The sequence below is a fragment of the Pollachius pollachius genome, assembly GCF_949987615.1.
Source record: "Pollachius pollachius genome assembly, chromosome: 5".
NCBI lineage: Eukaryota > Metazoa > Chordata > Actinopteri > Gadiformes > Gadidae > Pollachius > Pollachius pollachius.
This window is the reverse complement of record NC_136938.1, coordinates 27841166-27869149: the sequence shown is the minus strand read 5'-3', so window position 1 is coordinate 27869149 and position 27984 is coordinate 27841166. Positions and strand designations below refer to the sequence as shown.

At 50.5% G+C, this 27984-nt stretch overlaps 2 protein-coding genes across 6 annotated transcripts in view; one reads left to right on the top strand and one right to left on the bottom strand.

The window, feature by feature from the left end:
* rnf111 (ring finger protein 111) overlaps positions 1–6476 on the top strand; it is a 31346-nt gene extending 24870 nt beyond the window's left edge. For 2 of the 4 annotated variants that reach the window (XM_079737301.1, XM_079737300.1), the window contains exons 11-15: positions 435–515; positions 1229–1324; positions 1560–1646; positions 3968–4077; positions 4661–6476. In XM_079737301.1, the coding sequence (XP_079593427.1) occupies positions 435–515; positions 1229–1324; positions 1560–1646; positions 3968–4077; positions 4661–4778 (492 nt within the window). In that variant the 3' untranslated portion in view covers positions 4779–6476. The remainder of the gene's footprint in view (positions 1–434; positions 516–1228; positions 1325–1559; positions 1647–3967; positions 4078–4660) is intronic. The other 2 variants (XM_079737302.1, XM_079737303.1) reach the window with 2 other exon arrangements.
* A 253-nt stretch (positions 6477–6729) lies between these two features.
* Positions 6730–27984, bottom strand: part of myo1ea (myosin IEa) — a 36061-nt gene continuing 14806 nt past the window's right edge. Inside the window, exons 8-29 of one of the 2 annotated variants that reach the window (XM_079737298.1) lie at positions 27662–27796; positions 27019–27151; positions 24980–25176; positions 22976–23056; positions 22383–22469; positions 22175–22261; positions 20326–20493; positions 19471–19556; positions 18107–18188; positions 17666–17772; positions 16362–16460; positions 15966–16110; positions 13907–14021; positions 13647–13816; positions 13387–13532; positions 11850–11996; positions 11372–11529; positions 11160–11246; positions 10618–10822; positions 9923–9958; positions 8841–9010; positions 6730–8248 (exon numbers count right to left, since the gene is read on the bottom strand). In XM_079737298.1, the coding sequence (XP_079593424.1) occupies positions 8172–8248; positions 8841–9010; positions 9923–9958; positions 10618–10822; positions 11160–11246; positions 11372–11529; positions 11850–11996; positions 13387–13532; positions 13647–13816; positions 13907–14021; positions 15966–16110; positions 16362–16460; positions 17666–17772; positions 18107–18188; positions 19471–19556; positions 20326–20493; positions 22175–22261; positions 22383–22469; positions 22976–23056; positions 24980–25176; positions 27019–27151; positions 27662–27796 (2718 nt within the window). In that variant the 3' untranslated portion in view covers positions 6730–8171. The remainder of the gene's footprint in view (positions 8249–8840; positions 9011–9922; positions 9959–10617; positions 10823–11159; positions 11247–11371; positions 11530–11849; positions 11997–13386; positions 13533–13646; positions 13817–13906; positions 14022–15965; positions 16111–16361; positions 16461–17665; positions 17773–18106; positions 18189–19470; positions 19557–20325; positions 20494–22174; positions 22262–22382; positions 22470–22975; positions 23057–24979; positions 25177–27018; positions 27152–27661; positions 27797–27984) is intronic. The other variant, XM_079737299.1, reaches the window with a different exon arrangement.

Genomic DNA, 27984 nt, shown 5'->3' with positions numbered 1-27984 from the left:
TTCTCCTCTCTGACTCTGTTCTCCTCTCTGACCTCACTCTGTGTTCTCCTCTCTGACTCTGTTCTCCTCTCTGTGTTCTCCTCTCTGACTCTGTTCTCCTCTCTGTGTTCTCCTCTCTGTGTTCTCCTCTCTGACTCTGTTCTCCTCTCTGACCTCACTCTGTGTTCTCCTCTCTGACTCTGTTCTCCTCTCTGACTCTGTTCTCCTCTCTGTGTTCCCCTCTCTGTGTTCTCCTCTCTGACTCTGTTCTCCTCTCTGACCTCACTCTGTGTTCTCCTCTCTGACTCTGTTCTCCTCTCTGACTCTGTTCTCCTCTCTGTGTTCTCCTCTCTGACTCTGTTCTCCTCTCTGTGTTCTCCTCTCTGACTCTGTTCTCCTCTCTGTGTTCTCCTCTCTGTGTCCTCCTCTGACCTTACTCTGTGTTCTCCCTGCAGCACACGGGCATTTCTGAAGTGACCTACCCCCACATCCGCTACATCTCCTCTAGAATAGCGGGCTTTGGAAGAACCTACGAGGTAAGGCTGTGTTCCAACCGCTCTGCCTCGGCTGAGCTTCCCTTGTGGTGGCTCCGCGAGTCACAGGGAGAATGAGCAGGATGTTTAGGACATTCTTATGTTTATGTAGGAGGTGCTGTGCCTCACAACCGCGCTTAGAAAGTTAGAAGAGTGCAGCGTAGCCAAATACTGGAACATAGGGTCAGCAATGGATTATTATGTTGCGTTGTATTGTATTTATTTGTGTGTATTAGTGTTAGTTTGAACCGTCTCGGTGGTGGATACAGGCTGCGTTCAGAAACGTTGGTAAAGGGTTGCGTTCACAACCGTCTGTAAAGTGGTGCGTTCACAACCGTTGGTAAAGGGGTGCGTTCACAACCGTCTGTAAAGGGGTGCGTTCACAACCGTTGGTAAAGGGGTGCGTTCACAACCGTCTGTAAAGGGGTGCGTTCAGGGCCGTCGGTAAAGCGTTGGTGGTGTTATGTTCAGGGCCGTCGGTAAAGGGGTGCGTTCAGGACCGTCTGTAAAGGGGTGCGTTCAGGGCCATCGGTAAAGGGGTGCGTTCAGGGCCGTCGGTAAAGGGGTGCGTTCAGGGCCGTCGGTAAAGGGGTGCGTTCAGGGCCGTCGGTAAAGGGGTGCGTTCAGGACCGTCTGTAAAGGGGTGCGTTCAGGGCCATCTGTAAAGGGGTGCGTTCAGGGCCGTCGGTAAAGCGTTGGTGGCGTTGTGTTCCCAGGACCTGCTGCACCTTGAGGAGCGTCTGGGCACCGTGAACCGGGGGGCGTCTCAGGGGACCATCGAGAGGTGCACCTACCCCCACAAGTACAAGAAGGTGAGCCCCCCCCGTGTGTTTGTGTGTGTCTGGTTGTGTGTGTGTGTGTGTGTGTGTGTGTGTGTGTGTGTGTGTGTGTGCAGGAGCGAGGAGTGCTGCTGCTCTTCTTGTTCTTGACTTCTTTCTTCTTTTACCCGAGGAGGCTCCTCGACGCGGTCGATAGGCCGAGGGTTTGCTCTAGTTGTCCTTAAGTGTGTTCTTCAGTAAGAATCTAACTCCCTGCCACCCAATACAGAAGGTGTTGGAGAGAGTCATTGAGGAACAGTTAACCCCTGAGGCATGGTCATCTATTGGGAAAAATATTCCCGCAACCCCAGAATCGGTGAGAAAAATCAGAACAAATCAATTTGGAATCCATCATGTCTCTTGCTCACATTTACAGTACGAGTGGTCTGGGGGGGGGGGGGTGGGGGGATCTAGTCTCTGGACTGTAACATTCATGTGTGTCTTGAGGAGGAAAATGTAGACAGTCGGGTCTGTCGCCCTCTGAGCCATCCCCCCCGTCCACATTGCCAACATACGGCCCTGCTTTTGTGATTGAAGGGGGGATATTATACCACCAGGGGTGAGTGTGTTCAGCCGTTACAAGCCGTTTGAAAACCTGCCTTTCCCTGTGCCCTAGTGACATCACTAGTGGGCGTGTCCACCTACATGTATGATGGATAGATCAGCATCATTTGCTACAGTCCACTTGGTAGCTTGGTGGACTGATCTACCCAGCGTACATCTAGGTGGACACGCCCACTAGTGATGTCACTAAGGCACAGGGACGTGCCGGCTTGTTATGGCTGATCCCACTCTCACCTCGTGGTATGATATCACCCTTTTAAACAATAAAATACACACTATGACCCCTTTAACACAGACTCACTATGACCCCTTTAACACAGACACACTATGACCCCTTTAACACAGACACACTATGACCCCTTTAACACAGACACACTATGACCCCTTTAACACAGACACACTATGACCCCTTTAACACAGACACACTATGACCCCTTTAACACACACACTATGACCCCTTTAACACAGACACACTATGACCCCTTTAACACAGACACACTATGACCCCTTTAACACAGACACACTATGACCCCTTTAACACAGACACACTATGACCCCTTTAACACAGACACACTATGACCCCTTTAACACAGACACACTATGACCCCTTTAACACAGACACACTATGACCCCTTTAACACAGACTCACTATGACCCCTTTAACACAGACACACTATGACCCCTTTAACACAGACACACTATGACCCCTTTAACACAGACTCACTATGACCCCTTTAACACAGACACACTATGACCCCTTTAACACAGACACACTATGACCCCTTTAACACAGACACACTATGACCCCTTTAACACAGACACACTATGACCCCTTTAACACAGACACCATGACCCCTTTAACACAGACACACTATGACCCCTTTAACACAGACACACTATGACCCCTTTACCACAGACACACTATGACCCCTTTAACACAGTCACACTATGACCCCTTTAACACAGACACACTATGACCCCTTTAACACAGACACACTATGACCCCTTTAACACAGACACACTATGACCCCTTTAACACAGACACCAGGTACACTGTGTACATTACCTGTGTTACCTTACCAGTGTGTTGTAGACAAGCAGGGCTCCAGTACACACAGTTTATCCTTATTGCTCTGTGACATCCCCCCCCCCCCCCCCCCCCCCACACACACACACACACACACACACACACACACACACACACACACACACACACACACACACACACACACACACACACACACACACACACACACACACACACTTGGTGGTGGTGGTCTAAGGTGGTGGTGGTGGTGCTGGTGGAGGTCTGAGGTGGTGCTGGTGGTGGTGGTCTGAGGTGGTGGTGGTGGTGGTGGTCTGAGGTGGTGGTGGTGGTCTGAGGTGGTGGTGGTGGTGGTGCTGGTGGTGCTGGTGGTGGTGGTGGTGGTGGTCTGAGGTGGTGGTGGTCTGTGGTGGTGGTGGTGCTGGTGGTGGTGGTCTGAGGTGCTGGTGGTGGTGGTGGTGGTGGTGGTGGTGGTGGTCTGAGGTGGTGGTGGTGGTGGTGGTGGTCTGAGGTGCTGGTGGTGGTGGTGGTGGTGGTGGTCTGAGGTGGTGGTGGTCTGTGGTGGTGGTGGTGGTGGTGGTGGTGGTGGTCTGAGGTGGTGGTGCTGGTGGTGGTGGTCTGAGGTGGTGGTGGTGGTGGTGGTGGTGCTGGTGGTGCTGGTGGTGGTGGTCTGAGGTGGTGGTGGTGATGCTGGTGGTGGTGGTGGTGGTGGTGGTCTGAGGTGGTGGTGGTGGTGGTGGTGGTGCTGGTGGTGGTGGTGGTCTGAGGTGGTGGTGGTGGTGGTGGTGGTGGTGGTGGTGGTGGTGGTGGTGGTGCTGGTGGTGGTGGTGGTGGTGGTGGTGCTGGTGGTGCTGGTGGTGGTGGTGGTGGTGGTCTGAGGTGGTGGTGGTGGTGGTGTTGGTGGTGGTGGTGGTGGTGGAGGTGGTGGTGGTGGAGGTGCTGGTGGTGGTGGTGGTGGTGGTGGTGGTGGTGGTGGTGGTGCTGGTGGTGGTGGTTAACCCCTGTCTCTCTGGGCCCCCACTCCACAGAGGAAGCTGTTGGGAAAGCAGGAGGAGGAGGAGGAGGGAGCGGACGAAGAGGACACGGAGGAGAAGTGCACCATCTGTCTGTCCATCCTGGAGGAGGGGGAGGACGTGAGGTGAGCGGCACAGGCACACACACACACACACACACACACACACACACACACACACACACACACACACACACACACACACACACACACACACACCCTCTTACTCCCACACACTCCAGAGGTAATGCAATCAACCGCCCCTCGACGACGACTCTCAGAGGAGGGCATTTGGCACTCAACATACTCCCAGAAATACCCCAGCATGGCCTTCTGCCCCCTGCTGGTGGAAAACCACATAATATCATATCTATATTAATGTATTTAGAACACACAAATTAAAAATGTTACTAGGGTTGCCCAAAATGATATTATATTTGAATTTACTCTATTCAAGTTAATATTTTTTATTTACATTCCGAATGAAGTGTAAAATAATGTGCGTTCGTGTCATGTAGCAAAAAACGAGATGCATTGAGTCAGAGTCTCTCACAGGTTCTGCTCAATGCTGCAGAAGGGTTCCACCTGGGACGTCCTGCACTAGATGCTATTCTGCGGTGAACCCCAGAGTGTAACGCCGTCTCCCCCTGCCGTCCCCCCCTGTCGTCCCCCCCTGTCGTCCCCCCTGTCGTCCCCCCCTGTGTTCCAGACGCCTCCCCTGCATGCACCTGTTCCACCAGCTGTGCGTGGACCAGTGGCTGCTCACCAATAAGAAGTGCCCCATCTGCAGGGTGGACATCGAGGCCCAGCTGTCGGCCGAGAGTTGATGCTCCCCCCCCCCCCTCCCCCCACGGCCCCTTTGGTCCCGCTACAAAAAGTTTTCTTTTTATCTGTTGATTTCCTTGATTCTATCATTTTCGACTTTCTCTTGAGTACTGCAGTCAACCAAAGATGGCATGAATGACCCGTGCAGCTCGGAATCTGAGAGAGAGACAGGAACGTCGGACTAAAACAATGAGCCCAGAGTGCCAGCCGTCACATATTCACACAAAGCTAGAATTCCTCGTTAAGGATTTAAATTTTTATTGTATTTATAAAAGCTTTTATGTAGCTTTTGATTGTTAACTCAAGTGTCATGTCCTCCGTCGTCATGCATGTCTCCTTGCGATGCGTTCCTTTGCACATCTGGCGGGTGCCATGCCAACACCTGGCGGGCGCCATGCCAACACCTGGCGGGCGCCATGCCAACACCTGGCGGGCTCCATGCCAACACCTGGCGGGCGAGGCTCGCAGCCGCTCGGGTAAACAAGCGTTCCTGTAGACCGTGATGCCTTGCTTTACCGGATCTCAATGTCGGCCTCTGTTTGCAGAACATTGCAGGATTCATCGTACCAATCAGTGTATGGATTAGTTTATGTTTTTAGAAGATGTGGATTGTTAGTGGAAGGGACATTTTCTTAAAGTGAATCGAGACATTCCTAGCGAGGAAGAATCCGTTTAAGGTATCGGCTGCTGTACACGTGCACACCCAGTATTTTTACAGTTGGAATAATTGCCAATGCTCACACGTTCACTCCCAGCATTATGCACACGCCTAGCCAGCGTGACCCACCCCCCTGTCCCTCGCCCCTCCTCGCCCCTCCGTTGAGCGAGACAGACTTGAACTGAGGCCTGATGAGTTCAGAGGAGGGGCCTGAGAGGCGGAAGGCCGCTGGCTCCAGGTTCTCAGCGCGACGAGGATCTGGTCAGAGGTCGTCGTTTGTTTTGGGCCTCACACACACGTTAGCCGGGGTCGTACCGGGGCCGTTCCTCACCGACGCAGACACAGCAGCCCTCTGGCGGGCCTGCTCGAGGTCTTCATCGTTCCGGGACAGAGACTGGGTTTGGTGGTGACCTGATTTTGAGGAAGACTGTGTGGAGGGGACAGGACACGGCACAAACACGGAATCGATGGCGCGTTATTCTTTGGATTCAGAACATTGTAGTCTCTTGTCTCTCTGTAGTTATGCGGCAGTCTTCTTTTCACTGCTGGAGAAAAAAAGATAGTACTAATATAATTCTTGACTAACTCACTTGCATATACTTGCACAAGAGAGAAAAAGTTATGGGTGCAAAAGTGAATCTGACGGTGTGCTGAGGCCATGTATTTCCACTCTTGATGAATATTAATAAAGAAGAGAACTAACATTTTGAATGAGTGTTGGGGCGCAGTACGTTAAGCAGGTATTCATGGACTCATGGCCGACTGGAACCGCGATCATGTTCCGTGGGATTTATATTAGTTTTAAAAAATAATATTAATAAACTTGGATAACTCTTTCTTGAGTGCTCCTTCCTCTGTGATCGTTTGGGTTTCAAGTTACTGAGATCATGTCTGTTCAACACGCTTTGGAACGTACGAGTGGGTGGAGAAAACACCCTGTGATTAATCAGATGTAGTTCGCCAAATTATTCACTGAGGATGAAAGTGTAATGAGCTCTGCTATGACTTCTACATCAACACATAAATATAAAACATGAAACATAAGCCAGCAATTAGTATGGATGCTTAGAAGCCTGTTCTGTCTATTCTCATTCTGTACTTTACATTATAACAAACTGTTTGCAAATGGTGAGATATAAGAATACTCTAAATGAAAACATGTTGATGCTGAAGATTAAAGAAGCACAGAAGTGAATAAGGTAAATATTTTTTTTTAAGTTTCACTACTTTGTTAAAGTACATTTCAACATCAACGTACAATAAGTCAATAGCCCATTACAATCAACACACCAAAAGGTTTGCAACATGAACATGCTTTATTAAAAGATCCAACTGGTGTTTTTCATATTGCACAAAGATGTGTCGACATCCAGCATCAAACCTTCGATATCGCTGAGCCCTGTGACAGCTGTCAGTCAGGATGACCCAGCCATGGGTGTCTGAGCTTCTCTTAAATTATGACAGAATGATAAATTAATGCAACGGCAGTGCAAAAGGAGGGTAGACATAGTGAAGCTGAAGCAAAGTAAAGGTAAAAGTAAAAGTCTTTCCTTTCGTCTGAAATGATTGTGAGACTGATTAAACCCAACATCCATCGCCTGGAGTCTGAGAACCAATGAAGTCCGTTATAAACAGCATCAATCACACATCCCTCTAGGTACCAAACAGAGGAAGGCAGAATATCAAGAGAAAGAAAATATACGACAGAATTAAACTTGAACCCAAAAACAAAACATGTCCTAGATATCAGCAGATATACACAAATCAATCTAAAATGCCTGCACAATATTTCCATGTAAACAAGTTATTCTCTTCATAAATTCGGCTATTTGCATTGTGTTTGGCAATTTGTCCTTCATCGATGTGATACATAGGCTGTGATATGACCAAATGAGTATCTTTGTCCCCAAGATAGTACCTATCCCAGTAAAGTGCTCTTCAACCACAGACGACAACCAGAATACGGTCAGTGTGTGTGGAATTTGCAATTTAAAAATGTCTTCGATACAAAAACCTGGACAATATGATACGAACAATCAAGAAATTTACATTTACTGGCTAAAAGTTCCCCAGCGACGCGTCGACTAGTCTTTGATTCCTGCCTTCTCGTTCTTTGGATGCATCTGCTCAACAGACACAATCTGTTCCGTTTGGGAGATATGGTGTATATATATATATATGTTTTAATAAAAAACTATTTCTAGAATAAACACAGTGAAATAATCATCTTCCAGAACACTTAACCATCAGCATCACTTCATGGCTTTAAAATACAGCAACTTAACATCAACCGCACTGACACACACAGACAAACTTGACTCCCGCTGGTTACATGATTTCAGAATAAAGCAGGAGGAACGTGACAGCAGACCGAGCCGCCCGCCGTACAGAGGACGCTTCAACACCACCGAGCTTAGAAAAGTGTAACGAGACAGTCGAGAAAAATATAAAGCTATAAATACAATAAATAGTTTTGTTCAGTACTCTTTGGTACTCATGGGGGAGCTGATGTCGTCCCTTAAGTAAAAGGTCTTCTCGGTTTGAAAGCCAAAGTCCGTCCCCCCCACCTAGTTCAGACTGCGGACCTCCGGGTCACATGACCTCAGACGGGTCACATGACGCCAGACGGGCCCCCAGTGACGACCACATAGTGGTGGTGGGGTGGGTGAGACAGCGGGGGCTCTCTCCGGGGGGTCCTCAGCCCCTCCGTCCCTCATATAGAAGTCCTCCCGGACCCCTAGATCTTGCTGACGTAGTTGTTGGGGAACAGGCCCTGCTTTCCCCGGATCCTCCCCGTCCACCAGCCAGAGGCGTCTGAGGAACACAGAAGGAACCCGTTAGAACCTTCAGAACCAACCGTCAGAACCTTAGAACCAACCGAACCAGCAGAACCAACCGTTAGGACCTTCAGAACCAACCGAACCATCAGAACCAACTGTCAGAACCTTCAGAACCAACCGTCAGAACCTTCAGAACCAACCGAACCATCAGAACCAACTGTCAGAACCTTCAGAACCAACCGTCAGAACCTCAGAACCAACCGTTAGAACCTCAGAACCAACCATTAGAACCAACCGTCAGAACCTTCAGAAACAAACGAACCTTCAGAACCAACCGTTAGAACCTCAGAACCAACCGTCAGAACCTTCAGGGTCTAGACCCCAATCCACAACGACTGGACGTGGTCTATCAATAGGATTAACATTTAGATTTACCTTCTGGCTACCAGTCGACCCGCTCTACCTCCTGAGCTACCGAACACTAACCCTAACCCTATGACCAGAGCTCGCGTGTATTCCCAGCCTATGGGGTTCATGTAAATGCGTCCCAGGCTGATTTGCCTTCACGCAGACATGCGTGTGACCCGCGGTCCCCTGCCCTGGATCGGGTTCAGACCGGTTCTTACCCTCCTTGATGATCTCGATGAGGTCGTCGGCGTTGAAGCTGAGCTCGTCCGTGTCCTGCGCGTCGTAGGCGTACAGCGCCCGGCACTGGGGCACCTGGGGTCGGGGCTTAGGGGCCGGCTTGGGGCGCCCGCCGCCGGGGGCCGGCCGGCTGTCGGAGGGCCGATGGGCCCTGGGGACACGAGGCAGAGCAACAGGAGGACATTGGTTTGGTGTCCTTACGTCAACACAAGGCTCGGAGAGAGGAGCTCACCGTTTAGATGTTCCCCTCACGATGCTACTCCTGTCGGGTATGTCGATTTTAATCTTTGTGTTTATTCGTTTTAGTGTTTATATCTTTATTTGTTTATATTTATTCTAGTGTCCTGTTCTTTCTGCAGTGACACTGAAATTAAAAAACGACTTATTATTATCTTATCTGTAAACTGGTCGTTTACTGCGCAGCCACCAGATGGCAGCACTGTCACTAGAGGGCACACTTTGACCTCTCCTAGACCATTGACGTTTGAGCACGTTTAGCAGAGAGCTTTTTCCGAGCACTGATTCAGCAGCAGTAGAATGTCAAGGTAAGGATCCCCAGTGCAGCACATTATAAGGTTATAATAAATGACAGCTGTATAAAGGTTTACACATTACGTTCCCTAGCGTGAGAAAAGGATTCACAAAAATCTTTTGGTGAAACATGAAAGATCTGAGAGTTGAAAGGCAGATCTTTGAGGGATCTTTGAATTCATGAATGGCCTTATTGAAACAGGGCTCATCCATAACCAAGGCCGTTTTTGTTTAGTAAGAAGGAAGGACTACGAGTTATAAATGTTCTGAGAAAAAAGAAATCCAATCTACAATCAGAAGATAGGAGTCTTCTGGTTTGTCTCGTGTTTGGGTGAATGAAAGCATCTTGTGCCGAATGTTCCAGAACAGAGCGGCACAGAATCAAGTCTCGTCCACGCTCCCTTAGACAGATCATTAGTGTTAGGAAAGGTGTGAACCTCTATCAGATGTTAATGGACTACAAGAAGAACAGTGCACCACAGAGCTAATCTAGTAACCAGCTGCCACCAAAACACTGAACACTCAAACTCACATTCCTCCATTGGAAGCTGTCCGTCTGTCGCCATGACTACAAAGGAATACATTGGCCAAATTATAGCAAGACACTGCCTGGTGATTACTTTAGGGTTTGAACACACTCAGTGTGTGTGTGTGTGTGTGTGTGTGTGTGTGTGTGTGTGTGTGTGTGTGTGTGTGTGTGTGTGTGTGTGTGTGTGTGTGTGTGTGTCTCTCTGTTTATGTTTTTATGTGAGTGAGTGTGTGTGTCTGTGTCTGTCTGTGTCTGTGTCTGTGACTGTGTCTGTATGTATGTCTTTGTGTGTGTGTGTGTGTGTGTGTCTGTGACTGTGTCTGTATGTATGTCTTTGTGTGTGTGTGTGTGTGTGTGTCTGTGCGTGTGTCTGTGCGTGTGTCCGTGCGTGTGTCCGTGCGTGTGTCTGTGCGTGTGTCTGTGCGTGTGTCCGTGCGTGTGTCCATGCGTGTGTCTGTGTGTGTGCGTGTCTGACTGTGTCTGTATGTATGTCTTTGTGTGTGTGTGTGTGTGTGTGTGTGTGTGTGTCTGTGTGTGTGTCTGTGTGTGTGTCCGTGCGTGTGTCCGTGCGTGTGTCCGTGCGTGTGTCCGTGTGTGTGCGTGTCTCAAATCAATTCTATAATGCACAACATCCCATAATAAATGTCATCCTGCCAACAACGGCCTTGAATGCGGTGCCCTCCCCGCCCGGTCCTCACCCTGCAGCGCCTTGCTCCGGGACCCTCAGGCAGTCCAGGTTGGGGGCCTGCGTGGGGGGCCTGCCGCCCCCCCGGCCGCGGGGCTGGCCCGGCCCGCTGGGCAAGCCCGGCTGGGGGGTCCGGCCCGCGGCAGGGGGGGGCCTCTGGGAGCTCCTCTGATTGGCCGGGTGGTTGGTGTTCTTGGGGCCGCCGTTCTGGTGGGCGACTGCGGAGACAGGGAGGGGCCAACGTCAGGCGGCGGGGCCGCTCGGTTACGGTTGCCGCGGCGACGGCTTCTGTGAGCTAGCTGGTGCAGCGCTGGCGCGTTAGCTCGCCGCTGTCGTCGTTGTTTCTAAATAACACTTAACCTCAGCATTGATATTTAAAGTCTTGTTATGAATTATAGGAGTGTTATATCATTATTATTAGATTATTTGGTTCTGTTTAATGCACAGTTTTTGTTAATACTTATTCATCTTTTTATATCTTGCTCTAATAGGCGTCTGTCTGTCTGTCTGTCTGTCTGTCTGTCTGTCTGTCTGTCTGTCTGTCTGTCTGTCTACCTGGGGGGCCGGGGGCCGCCCTGGCCGGGGTGGTCTGGTGGCTCCTGGAGGAACGGCCCTGGTGGGAGAAGCTCTTCTTGCTGGGACCTGACACACACACACACACACACACACACACACACAGAGTTCTGTTACTGTTATTGATAAGCAGGTGCCAGTAGGAGGCCGTCAGTGTCGCTGTTAACCGGTCCTGGGGGGGGGCGTGTACTTACGGGTGGTCTTGGGCAGCCCCGGCCCGATGCTGACCTGCAGGGTCTTACTGGAGGGCTTCAGCACGGTGGCGTTGCCCTCACCCTGGACCACTGTCACCTGCCGGGACCCCCCACCACTCAGGAAGCCCCAGGTCTCCTTCTTCAGCTTCAGCTCCATCCTGGAGCACACACACACACACACACACACACACACACACACACACACACACACACACACACACACACACACAGACACACACAGACAATGTAATATATATACATTACATACTATCATCACAGCCTATCAAACACCAGCTCTCATCCATACTATAATAACACCACACCCTGGACATCCCCAGTAACAGGTCCTAACATCCCATCCACCCGGGCCTTCCCCCAGGGCTCCAGAGCTGTGTCGGTAGGAGGGCCCCGCCCTCAGGTTCCCCCCGCCGCGCAGCCCAGCGGCGGTTCGAGGCCCCGGGACGACCCCCGCCCTTACGTGTTGCTGAACTTGAGCGGCAGCGTCCTCTGGGTCTTCTCCTGGAAGCGCCGCGACAGCAGGCTGACCAGCTCCGTCTTGAAGACGCACTCAAGGAGGCTGTCGTACTCCTGCTCGTGGAGAATCAGCAGGTCGTCCTGCATGGTGCTGGGCGCGCACGCACCCACACACGCGCACGCACACACGCACGCGTGCGCGCACACACACACACACGCGCACAAGCACACACACACACGCGCATGCACGCACACACACACACGGGAAAAGACAAGCACACACGCGCACGCACACGCACACACACACACAGGAAAAGACACACACACACACACAGAAACAGACACACACACACACACAGGAAAAGACACGCATACGCGCACACACACACACACACACACAGAAACAAACACACACACACACACACACACACACAGAAACAGACACACACACACACACACAGAAACAGACACCCAGACACATGGACAAACAGACACACACGCACACACACACACACACAGAAAAAGGAAACGCAGACACACGGACAAACAGACACACAGAAACACACACACGGACAATCAGACACACAGACGCACACACGCGGACAGAAACAGACACACACACACACACACACACAGAAAAAGACACAAACATACGGACAAACAGACAGACACACGCGCGCACACACACACAGAAACAGACACACACACACACACACACAGACACACAGGTAAACGTATGGTTTCTAATAAAGTTCGGTGCAACACAACGGCCTCAGTCAGAGTTGTGCTCAGACACAGAAGTGTATTCCCTGTGAGGTCAATATGAGCTTACATCAAACCGTGGCCCTCGGCCACTAAGACTCCACTAAGACCTTAAAGTAAACTGATGGTATCAAATGAGGTCGTAAGGAAAGACCCGATTTGAACGACAAACCAAAAACAGATAAAATGCATAATGTTGCCAGTAAAAGGGTTAGTGTGGTTTAACAACTCAAAGGAATCTGGTTAGTATTGATTCTGCCTGTGATCAGGTTAGTTCTATAAAAGGCTGTTCCCTATGTGTAGTTAGTTGGTGTTGAACTTCAAATCTTTACCACTAGGGAGAGCCACTGCAGGGTTACCTTTCATTTGTTGAGTGAGAGAGATTCATGACCATGTAGCCTTTAGGACTTTAATAGTCATAAATCCTATTGCTGTCTTGTAAATGACAAATACAAATACAATGAAGTGTTTGTTTAATGAAGGAAACATTGTATTACATCAAGTTTTATTGACATAGCCATGTTCCTACTTATTGGCTTCTACTAGTGTTTATTCTAAATGATATATAGTTCATGGCTCTTTTATCTAACAAATGAAAGTCGTTCAAACTTGTGAAACATAAAGAATACACAAAGATATCCACAAAGAATACACAAAGGATTGCTGATTGTAAAAATCGAACAAAGAGCATAAATAGCCCCAAAGTCTTCCCTCCTCAGACACGTGTTGCGACTTCTAGAGCATCCAGACGGCGGCAGGACGGAGATGACGAGGCTCACCTCAGAGACACCGCCAGGAGCTTCTCCACCTCGATCCGCCTCTTCAGCACCTCCGTCACCTGACCCTTCTCTGGGCCCTGCGTCAGCTTCTCCCGGCCCACCAGGTACACACACTTAGGGGTCAGGATCAGGTCCCTCTTGATCGGCTGGAGAGAGGAGGAGGAGGAGGAGGAGGAGGAGAATAAGACGAAGGCATTTTGCGGTGACAGCAGAACATGAACATGAGCCCTCAGTGAAGCCCACCTCCATAATGACCTTACCTTGAATCGCCGGTCGTACTTTGTGACTTTGTCCGCAAAGTCGATCTTTTCCCTTTTTCCCAGGAACTGTCGGAGCTCCGGCCGGTCCTCCATGCCCAGATAGTCGCCCACAAAGTTCCTGTTGATGCTGTGTCTCCGTCTCTCTTTACGGTTCACCAGCAGGTCGCAGGCTGGGGAGACCAGAGGGGATCGGTTTAAAGAAAGAAACTAAAAAGAACGGAAGAAATCCAAAGGTGGCTTTTCAATGGATGGGCGCTTACCTTCCTCCCTCATCTGGACGTACTTCTTGCGGGCCATGTACTTCCTCCAGGCCTTCTGGATCGTCCGGGCGTACCCGTCAAACTTGCGTTCCCTGGTCTCCTCCAGTAGGAAGAGCTGTGGAGGCAGAGGGAGTCAGACCATCAGACACAGAGCAACACGGAGCTAACACACGCAGAGCAGCACCCGACCCAGCGCCCGGACAACAGAACACACAGGAACCCGGGATACGCAAAGATACCATCATGATGCACATGTGGACGTCTGGACGTGTGTGTGTACGTGCGTGTGCGTGCGTGCGTGTGTATTGAATGTTATTTTGTAATTTGAAATAATACGACGGTCAAACAATGTTTGATTGAAATCGAAAAAACATCTAAGTAACTAACTTGGTTGGGGGACATTTCCCCAGACCAGGACTAGCATCTCCGCTAGTGCATTAGCTTTCCTCTTCCTCTTGGGCCTCAAAACATGGCGTCCTCTCCTCCCCCCCCCCCCCTCCCAGACTAAACATCCTGCCCGTACATATCACCACTGCCCTGACACGCATGAATCATAGCCCCCATAGTCACAATACATAAACAGAACCGTCTAAAAACAGACCCCATAGCTTCACTACACACAACTGTGTTTTATTTATTTAGGTCCCAGTGAATACGTCACTGGACTGATTCTTTATCTCAGACCCAGGTAGACTCTCACTCCCATCTCGACCCTCTGCGATAGCGTCTTAGAATCACAAAGCCGTCTAATTGCAGGCGGGGAGAGAAGCTCGGGCCATGAAGTAATGACCTACTGTCCATCACGCAGGGACGACTGTTTTCATAGGCTGTCAACTTATTTCAGCACCAGGCTCGCGTGATATTTCGCTTTCATTAGCCCGCTGACTCTTCATGGCGACTTGGCGATTGTAACCATGGTGATCTGCGGGGGGGGGGGGGGGGGGGGGGTCGCCTCTTGGCAGTGAATGAGTGAACGCATTCAGCAACAGCTCCATAAGGCCCTCCTCTACACTAAGACCGCTGTGTGTGTAGTTTATAGAATGTGTGTGTGTATGTATGTGTGTGTGTGTGTGTGTATGTGTAGTTTATAGTGTGGTATACGTGCTTCAGTGTGCATGATGTGTACACATGCTAATACATGGCCTCACAGACTTCCCTGAAGTGTAGTTCTCATTCCCAGCAGGGGGAACAGCAATACTGGGGAGGAGGTGGAGGAGGAGGAGAAGGAGGAGGAGGTGGAGGAGGAGGTGCCTCTTACAACTCTTACGGCTCTGTGACACACAGCACTGGTGCTTGTGTGTGTGGCTTTGTTCCCAGTGCTGACGTCGTAACTGGGACTGGAACTGAGACTGGGACTGAGACTGAGACTGAGACTGGGACTGGGACTGGGACTGGGACTGGGACTGAGCATGTTTGACCATCTGATGCGTCAGAGGTTTGATTCCCACACACGCCTTTGTAGGCCAACCTCCTCTTTAAAGAAGTTAAGTTGCATTAAGTTATATTACGTTACATTAAGTTAGATTAAGCTACATTAAGTTATATTACATTACATTAAGTCACATTCAACCTCTTCATTGTCATTTCAGCTCCTAGTTTGCAGCTTTCCATCTATTTCCTTGTAGTCTTCTCTAACCGAGGCGTTATGCTATCCTGGGGGACTCTATGCCCAGAGATGGATTAGACTCCGGGGTTAAGCCCTTCCGTCCCCTCGGTGCTCCTCTGAGGCTCTGAGCCCACCATGCATGGACCCTACCCTGGCCACAGCTTCAGTTTAAACCTCGCTGCTGCGCTCAATGATCTATTTATTTAAACTTTGACCTGGGTGACGCTGCCCCCTAGAGGTACATCCAATCAGATTGCAGCTTTTTTTTTTTTTTTTTTTTTTTGATGTTCTCAAACCAACGAGATTTGAACACAGCAAGGGCTTTCATAATCTCTAAATCCAAGTACATGTTTTGAGAATGAAAAGCGTTGAACTGTGGTTTGGGCTCCATTCCAAACGCAGAACCTCTAGTCCGGCTCTCTGCTCGACCTTCATCCTGTGCTGCAGACTCACCGACTCCGGGGCCTTGATGAAGACCTTGGTGCGCCCCATCTGGTACTGGTCCTGGTCCATGTGGACCGCGTGCAGCAGGTGGAGAACCCCCTGCTTCTCCTCGCCGCGCCACGTGGGCCACGACTCCTTGGTGAGGATTGCATACCTGAGGAGAAACAACAGGGACTCACTATAGCTTCACACACACAGTACTGAGAAACAACACTGACTCACTATAGCTTCACACACAGCCAGAGAGGTTTAGACAATCACTGTAAGATAATTATAATAGACAAATTAAACGTTATGAGAGTGAGAGTGAGAGGGAGACACCAAGATGTCAGATAGAGAGAAACATAAGAGACTTGATGATGACAATGGCCCATCATTAATGGAGTTCAAGTCGGTGGAGTTCACCTGTTGAGGAACTTCCTGAAGACCCTCCGGTAGGCGTAGCCGGCTCGCCTCACCCTGATGTTCTCCTTCAGCCCGAGGTATTCCACCTGGTGCTTCACCCTGGAGCACCCAACCAGAGAGAGAGAGGGTCACAACACAGGCCAGAGAGAGAGAGAATCACAACACTCTGGAACCTTCACTGACGGGAATAGTAAATGGACTGCATATATTTACCGCGCTTTTCTAACCAGTGGCCGCTCAAAGCGCTTTACAATACTGCCTAACATTCACCCGATCATGCACACATTCACACACCAACGCAGGGCGACAGCCAGCTCGTCGGGAGCAGTCAGGGTGAGGCGTCTCGCTCAGGGACACCTCGACACTCGGCTAGGAGGAGCCGGGTACCAGTCAACCCGCTCTACCTTCTGAGCCACTTGCTGCCCATAAGTGCCGCCCGTGATAAACTACGCGGTGTTCCCGACTTGTTATAAGACCATCAATAACGAGTCGGGTGATTTATTCACATTCTGTCCCCAGTCCCACTGTCCATGCTTCAGAGCACTCACACCCTCCTCTTACAACCCTTCAGCTGCCCTAAGAGTGGAGAGGTAATATCCTGCTGGTTTATGATTCATCATACTGTAACAAAGCGCTCTGCGATGAATCAATGTGTCTGGGCTTCCTGTCCATGAGTGGTTCCGTGGCTAATTACACAAGCCTGCCCGTAGCCCGCTGGCAACAGGAAGTTGATCAGGGCCTAAACAATAAGAGCGCACCCGCCGTCAGTACATTAAGTGCCTGGGCTCGAAGACCGGAGGAGAAAGGGAGGGGAAGCGGAACCAGAAGGAGGCGGGATCGGGCACTTCCTGTGGAAGGTGCTTTTTGAAACCACAACATAGAATAAGGAGAATAACAACATCATCGCCAGGACAAAACAACAAGCTGGGTGGTCAACGTGTTGGCTGGTAACCGGAAGGTTGCTAGTTCGATCTCCGGCTTGTCCTAGCTGAGTGTCGAGGTGTTCCTGAGCGAGACGCCTCACCCTGACTGCTCCTGACGAGCTGGCTGTCGCCCTGCGTGGCTGACTCCGCCGTCGTTGTGTGAATGTGTGCATGAATGGGTGAATGTTTGGCAATATTGTAAAGTGCTTTGAGTGGGCGCTGGTTAGAAAAGCGCTTTATAAATGCAGTCCATTTATCAATCACACCAGTGGGCATGAAAAAGAACGCTGGTTGGCACTGAAGTATGAAAGTATGAAGCACAACTGCCTTTAGGAGGGGGACAAGATGTGACGGTCTTCCAGCATGGAACCAATGACCTACCGGCTCTCCTCCCAGTCTCGGGGCTTCTTGGTCTCGTTGGGCTTGATGCAGCGGATGTAGTGCGGGGTGCATTTCATCAGCGTGGCCACCAGGTCGTTGGCTTGTTTCTGCAGAGCGAGAACAACCGGCGGTGAGAAAAGGACAATGATACAGCAGCAGGTGTCTGCTGTAGGTGGTTTTCTGTCGACAGAGAGATTTAAGGATTGTATTGAACATGTTTGCGTACGTGTAGTCATTCGTGCAACATGTACTGGATGTAAAGATAGACGCAGTTTAAGAGGGAAGGTTCCAGATGTGTGGACACAGGAGGATGTGAAACAGCAGCATTAGAAGGGGAGGTTTACCTAGTCCAGACAGACGGACAGTAACCTACCCTTAGGTGTCCCAGCAGCAGGAGAAGGGGAGGTTCAGGCAGACAGACGGACGGACAGGTTAACCTACCTTTATTTTACTCCCTGCTGTTGTGGGCCGGCCTTTCTTCTCAGCATTCAGGTTCTCCTGGAACAGACCTCTGATGAAGGAGCTGGAGGAGGGGGGCGGGGCATGGGGAGAGAGGGGCGGGACATGGGTCAGGACGGGCTGGGAGAGCCAATAGGGCTTAGGGTTGTCACGTCGCTTGAAATGTTGGACCAAATGATAACAACGTTAACGGTTCGACGCACTTTCAACATCTTCAAAACATCACTGTGTAATTTGCACTTCAGAAAAGCACTTCAGGAACGGCTGTTTAGGAACCAGCCAACGAAGGCTATTCCGTAAACCATCCTCAATTGAGCAAAGTCCTTCATGTTGTATCAGAGGATCGGAGAAGTGTCAGTGGACGTGCTTGTCTTTGTCTCTGTCAGTGGACGTGCTTGTCTTTGCTTCGTGGGTTAAAGACAGCAACTTCAGGCCAACATGGCAGCACATTCTAAAGAGAAGTCCCTGGTGCCAACATCTCAGTCGTTTGTGGACGGTCGTTTGTAGCGCGTGGATAAGTGCAGTTGTTGCTCCCACTTAGCTCTCAACGACCAGACACCCTAGCTATACTGTAAAGTCTGTCTCAAACGCCTCAATTACAGCGCTGAGAATCAAATGAAAAGCCTGCTGTGCTTGTGAAGAGTGGAGTTATCCTCTAATCACCGACAACAGAGGCCCGATCGCGCCCTCCTGCGCTCTGCTACACCCTGAGGTCCGAGGCGTTTCCTTCCTCGCTTCCTCAAGGTTCTCCAAGCCCATTGTGTGACCGTGGCAACAATGTGTCCCGGTACCACGTTTGTTAGTGTACTGTGTGTGTGTGTGTGTGTGTGTGTATACTATGTGTATGTGTGGGGGAGGGGGGCGGGGATTTTTGCATTTGTGTAAAGCCTTGTATAGAGGGGGTAAGACAGACAGACCCCTCCCTCTGGTGTGAGACACCCCCAGCAGAACGGGGTTAGTGGGCTGAGAGAGAGAGAGAGAGAGAGAGAGAGATGTAGGACAGAAGACTCAGGCAGGCTGTTTGCACAGATGGTCACTGACTCTAATACGGTGCGCCCTCCCCACCCACCCCCACAACCCCGGGGGGAGGAGGGGGTCAGGGGGGATAGACCGAGGAACCAGCAAGTCTGCACTTGCTGGTTCGGACCACGCACGTTCCCCCCCCCCGACATCTGGGAGACAGACAGACGTGTGCTAAGGCAGGGGGAGGGGCTTGGGGAGTGGGGGGGGCACGCGTTCATTGTCTCCGGCTCGCCGCAGCTGCACTCGGAGGCGTGGAACTCAATGAGAGCCACACGCCCCCTGACGATAGAAGGACCACTCGCACACCCAGAGGATCCACTCACATCTCACTGCTCTGCATCAACTCGATGAGGTCGCTGAACAGAACGTCACGGTTCCTCTCGCAGAACCCCTCCGCGTCGTAGGAGACCTGGGGGAGAGCGAGGGAGGAAGGGGGGGGGGGGGGGGGGGGAGAGGGAGAGAGGGAGAGGGAGGGGGAGAGAGAAAGAATGATAGCCTGGAGTTAATTATTATCGGAGTGTGTGCTGTTGACCCGACAGCTGGTGGCCTGGAAAATGACAGAAGAAAAAAAGGTGTGGGAGAGTGAAAACGAAGAGGAGTATGCACAGAAGGAATGCGCCCGACAGGTTTGTCCGGGTGCATTCCTTTAGAGATCGAGTCAACAGAGTTCTTCCTGTTGGATGTAGCTCTGGACTGAACTCATGCTCCCCCGAGACTCTGAGACACAGCTCGTTAGAACTGGCCACGCGGCTGGCCCACATCTGGAGAGAACACGAGATCGCCTGGCTGCCGCATCCACAGATACCCCATCAAATAAAGACTGAACTTCTGATGAATGGTAAATGGACTGCATTTATAGAACGCTTTTCTAACCAGTGGCCACTCAAAGCGCTTTACAATACGGCCTGACATTCACCCGTTCACGCACACATTCACCCACCGACGGCGGAGTCAGCCTCTCAGGGCGACTGCCAGCTCGTCAGGAGTAGTCAGGGTGAGGTGTCTCGCTCAGGGACACCTGAGCGAGGAGCCGGGGATCGAACCAGCAACCTTCCGGTGACCAGCCCACCCGCTCCACCTCCTGAGCCACATGCCGCCCTGATATATCCTCTCGGTTGGATGCTGTGGTCGCCGTGGTGACGGACTGAGAGGAGGAGGGAGGAGGGAGGAGGGAGTACCTTGCCGGCGTAGTGGTGGATGATGAAGCCCTGGTTCCAGCTGTTGAAGTGCTCGTGGGAGTTGATGGCGACGCGGAGCTTCTGCAGCATGGTCTGGTCGGCGCCCTCGCCCACGGCGTGCATGGTGGCACACACGTCGTCCAGGATGGAGAGGATCCCCGGGGGGTTCTGCACCGGGAGGGGGGGGGGGGGGGGGGGGGGGGGGGGGGCACAGGTCACAGGTCAGGCTCCTCACACGGCGCCATGGTAGCACGTAGAGGAAGTGTAAACGTAACGCTTTGTTGTGGGGAGGTGGCGACCTGCATTGTGTAATCAACATTCATGAGGGTGATCAACATAATCACGCCTCTGTGTCAACCCTTGTGTTTATCATTTCAGGGCGGGGCCGAGACGGGAACCCGACTGAACACTCCCCCAGTGATGTCACGCAGCTGCACATAGCTCCATTCAGCCCGCGCGTGTGTGCCTGTGTGTGTTTGCCTGTGTGTGTGTGCCTGTGTGTGTTTGCCTGTGCCTGTGTGTGTGTGTGTGTGTGTGATGCTCTGGGGGCCACAGTAGCAGCAGTGTCTCTCTGCTTGTGGGGCCAACAGTGAACACAGGGTTCAGTTTAAAGACACCAGTACACGTGGCTCTGCGTCTCCAACTACTGGGGGGGGGGGGGCTGATAGTCAGTGAGCCCCCCACAGCCCCCTGCTCCGATAAAGTGGGGCTTTAAGCACTCACGGGGGATTGGGTGGATTAGAGCACTCAGTGGAGAGACGTGTCTGATGAAGAGGGGGAGATGTGTCTAATGATGATGCACTTCAGAGGCAGAACGGGGGGGGGGGGGGGGGTAACAAGAGGCCAGGCTGAATCCAAAATGACTTACATAAGTGATGCACTAATGCAAGTCATTCTTGATTCGGCCTTGATTGGTTGGAAGAGTTCCTTGTTAAATGAGAATATAAAACGTTGTGCATCCTTTCACTTAATGTACGCACTTATTGTATGTTGTGCGTCCTGGCAATTGGTTCCACGAACATCCTTACTGTACGGACAGATATATTGTTTGTTTCTCTTTCTTCTGACAAATGTACTTATTGTAAGTCGCCTTGGATAAAGGCGTCTGCTAACTTCCCTGAATGTAGACGTAAACGTAGATAAACAGAGCTGAACACCCTCCTTAAAGGGTGTATCAGCCATGTTGGGTGACCTCACTTCTGTTGGTGTTTGAAGCGAGATCCCAAACAAACAGAGCCAGCTCGCCCCTCCCTTCCGTGTTTCATGCATCCAGTAAAGACTATCATGAACGCAGCGCAAAACCCCACAACACCCACCCCTTGTCGGTGATTGGTTGGAATACTATTTATTTTGGTTTGGACTGGTTGGTAGTACCAACCATTTGTTTTTGTGCGTGTTTTTTGACGGCCTGCTCACGGGGCGGGCAGCTAGCGGATCGTGAGGAAAGCCCAGATGAATGTGATCATTCATGTTATGGCCTAGAATTGCTGAGACAACCTTTAAAGTACAGAGTGACCTGGAGGAACAGCCTCCTTAGAGTGACCTGGAGGAACAGCCTCCTCAGAGTAGAGTGACCTGGAGGAACAGCCTCCTTAGAGTAGAGTGACCTGGAGGAACAGCCTCCTCAGAGTAGAGTGACCTGGAGGAACAGCCTCCTCAGAGTAGAGTGACCTGGAGGAACAGCCTCCTCAGAGTAGAGTGACCTGGAGGAACAGCCTCCTCAGAGTAGAGTGACCTGGAGGAACAGCCTCCTCAGAGTAGAGTGACCTGGAGGAACAGCCTCCTCAGAGTAGAGTGACCTGGAGGAACAGCCTCCTCAGAGTAGAGAGTGAACCGGAGGGAGACGCACCAGCTTGCTCTCAATCAGGTCGCAGACGATCTTGTTGTTGAAGTACTCGATGGCCGTCCACTTGATGCCCTCCTGGACGTACTCCTCCTACAGAGCCAAAGGGGGGGGGAGGGGGTCAGCGTCTCACAGCAGGGGGGGAGGAGGACAGAGAGCAGGGGGGGCGGGGAGGAGGAGGAGGAGGAGGAGGAGGAGGACCATGGGGAGGTACCTGCTCCGCCTTGAGGGTCAGCTCGATGAAGATCTGCTGCAGCTTCTCGTTCACGAAGTTGATGCAGAACTGTTCAAAGCCGTTTTTCTATCGAGAAAATAAGACACAAAACGGTCTTAACCACGATGTACTAAGCTAGAGGTACGATATATCGTAAGATTCAAGAGTTTTATTTGTCACATGGCAAAAGCAGTACAGTGACATGAAGCATACAGTGAAATGAATGAATGATTGATTAATAATCAATCTGGCAGTCTATACACGGTAGTATATGCATGAACCATGGAACGCAACACCAACTTAGATCAATAACTTAATCATCACTGGAAAGTTCAAACTATATTCAGACAAAACAAGCTGGAACTACTAATTATTATCGAAGGAGGCAAAATCTTATCAGCCTATTCACCCCTTTTAGTAGACACAGTCATTAATCAGATTATAAAATGTACCCTGCTCTCTTAATTAGGAGATAAATCATTCATCCCTCTTAGCTGTGTTTAATCGTGCTTAAGGTTTAACGCATTAATCCAAGGCCACAGAGTAACGTTTTAAAGACCCACGTTAACTCCTTGATGAAGAACACCACTTACTTGAAAGATCTCAAATCCGTAGATATCCAACACTCCGATGTTGAGTTCCTGGTAATCTTTCACCACTGCCTTGTTGATTGACTGAAATTAAAATAATGAATGATTGATTCAGAAATTACTAATTAATGCCAGGCTCACACTACAGGACTTTGCCATTAGCCTGACCAACCCCTTCCTTCAGAAAATAATTAAGATAGGCAAACGTTTCCCACACGCCTCCCCAGTTCATCATCATTGAAGGATACTTTGTGATGTATTTCACTCTCCCATAATTTGGGGTCTAGCTCTTCAGCTCTTCAGTCTGTTCACCACTGCAGTGAAATGCTGAGGGGCATCAGGACTGTCATGGAAGACCTCTAAGAGGGCTTGCTCTGCCCCTGACCACAACAATCCCTACAGAGAAGCTTGGCTTTGTTCTTCACCTTCGCTTGATTCTGTCTGTTATCTAACCAGGTCTTCAGGAGAGGTTCTGCTCTGAGCCCTCGTTGAGGCCAGATAACCCTTGAGACGTAGCGTCAGGGTGAGAAGTGCAGCTAAGAGCTTGTTGTGTTGGACCAAAGAAAGCTCAGTGTTATCTAACAGATTGTGGTGAGGGAGGGTTTAGATTGGACTGACAACAGGGACGTTTCCCGCAACCACTCAGGGCGAGACTTCTCCGTCAACGAGTTGTGGTCAGACACGATAACAAACATAGATCAGGCAGAAGGTCAAGAGTGTCTCTCTCTGAAAACCATCTGAGCAGTCAGTAGCAAAGGCAAGCGTTCTTAGAGGAAATGCTTTGACAGGAGCTATTTTCTTTAAGTGTAATGAAGCAACGACTGAAGCCCTGTCACTCAACACTTGAACACTGTCAGAAGGGGTTGTGTGTATCGGTCACTTGGACCAGAACGGTGTGAAACTAGGATCCAGGTGGAAGAATCCCACCCATCTCACAGACTATATTGTACCCGGCCGAGATCGCTGTATTCAGCAGCAGTTTGACAGCCTGCATGAGAACGTGATTTTGTTCAGTACGTCGGGGCCATTAGTAGATGACCTGCCCCTCCCACCCATCAGAATTCACCTCAATCTCCTCCCATCACAAAACACCTTATCCAATCACAATCCACCTCCACCACCTCCATCTCCTTCCACCTATCACACTCCACCTCCCACCCATCACAATCCACCTCTCCTCCATCACCACCACTGGCTTCATCTTCCCAACGTTGTGCCTTCCGGAGGCAGAGCTTCAGAAGCACCACCCATTGTAAAGCTCGCAGTGAGACACATAGCCTCTCATTGTAAAGCCTGCATTGAGACACATAGCCTCTCTTTGTAAACCGCGCAGTGAGATACATAGCCTCTCATTGTAAAGCCTGCATTGAGACACATAGCCTCTCTTTGTTAACCGCGCAGTGAGACACATAGCCTCTCATTGTAAAGCCTGCAGTGAGACACATAGCCTCTCTTTGTAAACCCCACAGTGCGACACATAGCCTCTCTTTGTAAAGCCCGGAGTGAGGCACATAGCCTCTCTTTGTAAACCCCGCAGTGAGACACATAGCCTCTCTTTGTCAACCGCGCAGTGAGACACATAACTTCTCTTTGTAAACCCCGCAGTGAGACACATAGCCTCTCTTTGTAAACCCCGCAGTGAGACACATAGCCTCTCTTTGTAAACCGCGCAGTGAGACACATAGCCTCTCTTTGTAAAGCCTGCAGTGAGACACATAGCCTCTCTCTGTAAACCCCACAGTGCGACACATAGCCTCTCTTTGTAAAGCCCGGAGTGAGGCACATAGCCTCTCTTTGTAAACCCCGCAGTGAGACACATAGCCTCTCTTTGTCAACCGCGCAGTGAGACACATAACTTCTCTTTGTAAACCCCGCAGTGAGACACATAGCCTCTCTTTGTAAACCCCGCAGTGAGACACATAGCCTCTCTTTGTAAACCGCGCAGTGAGACACATAGCCTCTCTTTGTAAAGCCCGCAGTGAGACACATAGCCTCTCAGCGCCGTACCTCCACCAGGAAGTCGAAGAGGCGTGAGTGCAGGGCCTTGGCGAGCGCGTCGCGGGTGTAGCAGGCCTGCTCCACGTTGAGCGTCACGTCGATGGACTCCAGGGCGCTGCCCCACTTGCTGTCCATCTTCCTGCTGGTCAGCTTCTCCTTCAGACGGTTCTGGTCGATGCCCAGCAGGAACGCCGGGAACGCCAGGACTGGAGACGATAGTTCAGAAGGTTCAGACGGTAATGTGAGAAACAGATGTACGGTTTCTCGGTTGTCGTCCTTTAGATTAACACACAAGGTTAGGGTTAGAGTTACCTATAAATCACAGTACACTCGATTTATAGACGCATCATTTGTTATTGACGGTGACTAGCTGCACTACCTTCAGTATTAAAGTATTAAAACATGACTTATTGTCATCATGATTCAATCTCTATCTTCTGGAGGCCATTTGAGTTGGCACAGTCATGTTTTCTTTACTTCTTTAATACGTTTGTTTGATGATTCAAATCGATTTTTCTTGTGTCATGCAGCCAGAGTAGAGGCCTTTGTTTCAGCTCCAAACACAAGAGGAAACGTGCAGACGAAGATGTCGACTCTTTAGGGAAGTCCTTCACTGACTGAAAGGTCTGCAATTCTTTGGGTTGGTTTCAAAATCAGAGGATTGACCATTAATAATGATCATACTGATAATAATAACTGGGGAATTCCGACACCAACCTTTTCAGAGACCTTTTTACATCGCCCCACATGTGCAAACTTTTAGACAGTCCACCGGCATTACCAATCCGGAATATTAATAGCCAACCGTGACAATAACAATAAGTATCCACAGATATACTGTGAATAACTAATAATAATAGTCTTACTCTATCCAACCGCACTTAACAAACCTTAAAGAGAGGAGTAGCAACAAAGGAGAGGCAGCACAGCTACCTAGCCAGCGTCAGCAGAGGGCTAGGTAAAGGGGGCTTCTGAAAGGGGGCTGAGTGTGCCATAGATCATTAGCTCTAACCTGGCATTGACACGTCCCTGGAGAACCCCTCCCTGCCTTATTGCAGTGACTCACTTCCCCTGGAAGGAAATGGTTCTCAGGCCTCGCGTCCAGCGGTGTCTGGGAATGCATCAGGTTTCTGCAGTAGCTCCTCTACTAGGACTGTGCCGGGTAGCGTGTGTCTACCCAAGCATGTGGAAAAGCCCGGACTTACGCTGAGATGGAGCCCAGAAGGGTGTAGAGTGGACTGGAAACTTATCGGGTACATTGAGAAGGAAAACAGAACTATTTATATCTGTGAATAAACTGCATGACCAAAAGAAATGCCCAAAAGACCCTACACTGACAAAGGGGGCTGAGGCTGTGAGGTCTCCTCGTGTTGTTGTAGCTCAGGACGGAGCACTAGAATAGTCTGCACATGTGCAGCACGGCAAAACAAACACACAAGATTGGAAGGAAAAGGAACGGCAGAGATTATGGAGTCGACTGGGAGTCATGACCCGGGACTCGTACCCTGGCCATAGAGCCGTACCCTGGCCATAGAGCCGTAGCCTGAGCAATAGTTCATCACCATCCATCCTTTAAGCTAAACTGGTGGACTTGGATGCAACCATGATGGGGGCCAGGAATGTTTTATGAACATGAGCACTTTAACTTGGTTGACCAAAGGATACATTTACCGGAATGGTTGAGAGGTAAACTCTTGAGTTAACCACTGAAGAGCGTGCCAGTGTCAGAGAGAGTTACAGGTTTAAATAAGAGAACATGCTGGGCAAACCTAGCATGTGTCAATCACAACACAAACTACTTTCCCAGAAGCCATTGCTCTTGACTTCTCCCCACAATATAACCATTGTGCTGGTACCAGGGCAAACCGGTCTGGGCGATCGAACCATCATCTCCAGCTCTCCTTCACTGGTTGTTGGCCATAGTTTACACACGATGCCGTCGTGTGTAAACTACCATCACCAACGGACGTTTGAGGGACGCCAGGAGGGACGGTTCGTGAAGGTTAGCTCCCCCAGACTGGAGCGGTTCTTCAACGTTAAACACTCACACTCCTCGCTGTCCACGGCGGCGTAGTTCCCCGCCTCGCGGAAGGTGACGTTCCCGAGGTGCAGCACGCCGGCCACCAGCTGCAGCACCATGCCGCGGTCCTCCGGAGAGATGCCGATCACCCCCATGGCATGCTGGGAAACCGGAGAAAGCTCCCGTTGTTAAAGCCCGCGCTGCAGAGGGAGTTTACATAGTCCTGCGGTAGCGAGCTTGTGTCCATTAATTAGTCTCCTTGTGGTTTTACTGGTAAACAGAAGCAGGTGGAGGCGGTATGGAAGGTAAACACAGGGGAGAACAGCGAGGACTCGTAAGGCTCTCCCAGTGACGCTGTCCTCCATACATCAGGACAGTGAGGAGCTAAGCTACGGTGGTTAGCAGTTGTTGAAATGGCGATGTGGTCGATGAATGGTAGCACAGAGGCAGCACAACCACGCAGCAGTAGCACACGCACGCATACACGCACAGACACAGACACACACAGATACACACACACACACACAGACAGACAGACACACACAGGAACGTAGTTGCACGTTCATGGGCTGTCACTCTCTTCCGTCTCAGACAGACAGACGTGACGATACAAAAGACAGACAGGCAGACAAGCCGACAGACGGAGAGACAGACAGGAAGGTCGGACCTACCACGGTCTCCTGGAAGTCGCTCTTGTCGTTGATGTCGTCCACCTTGTAGGAGCCCGACTGGTTGAGGTAGCTGTAGTAGTCCAGGCTGGTGATCCCCAGACTCTTCTTCTGCTCTGCACTGGCTCCTTCTATCAACTGCAGACGCACGCGCACGCACACACACACACACACACACACACACACATTAAAGAAATGAATAACAGAAAGGCATGCTCCACATCGCATGTGAAAACATAATAAAGCCCCTCAAAGTGAGTGAACCTGTTAATCGTCTCTTTATGCAACAAATACGACGATGCGATTACTCATTAGACAGAGTATTC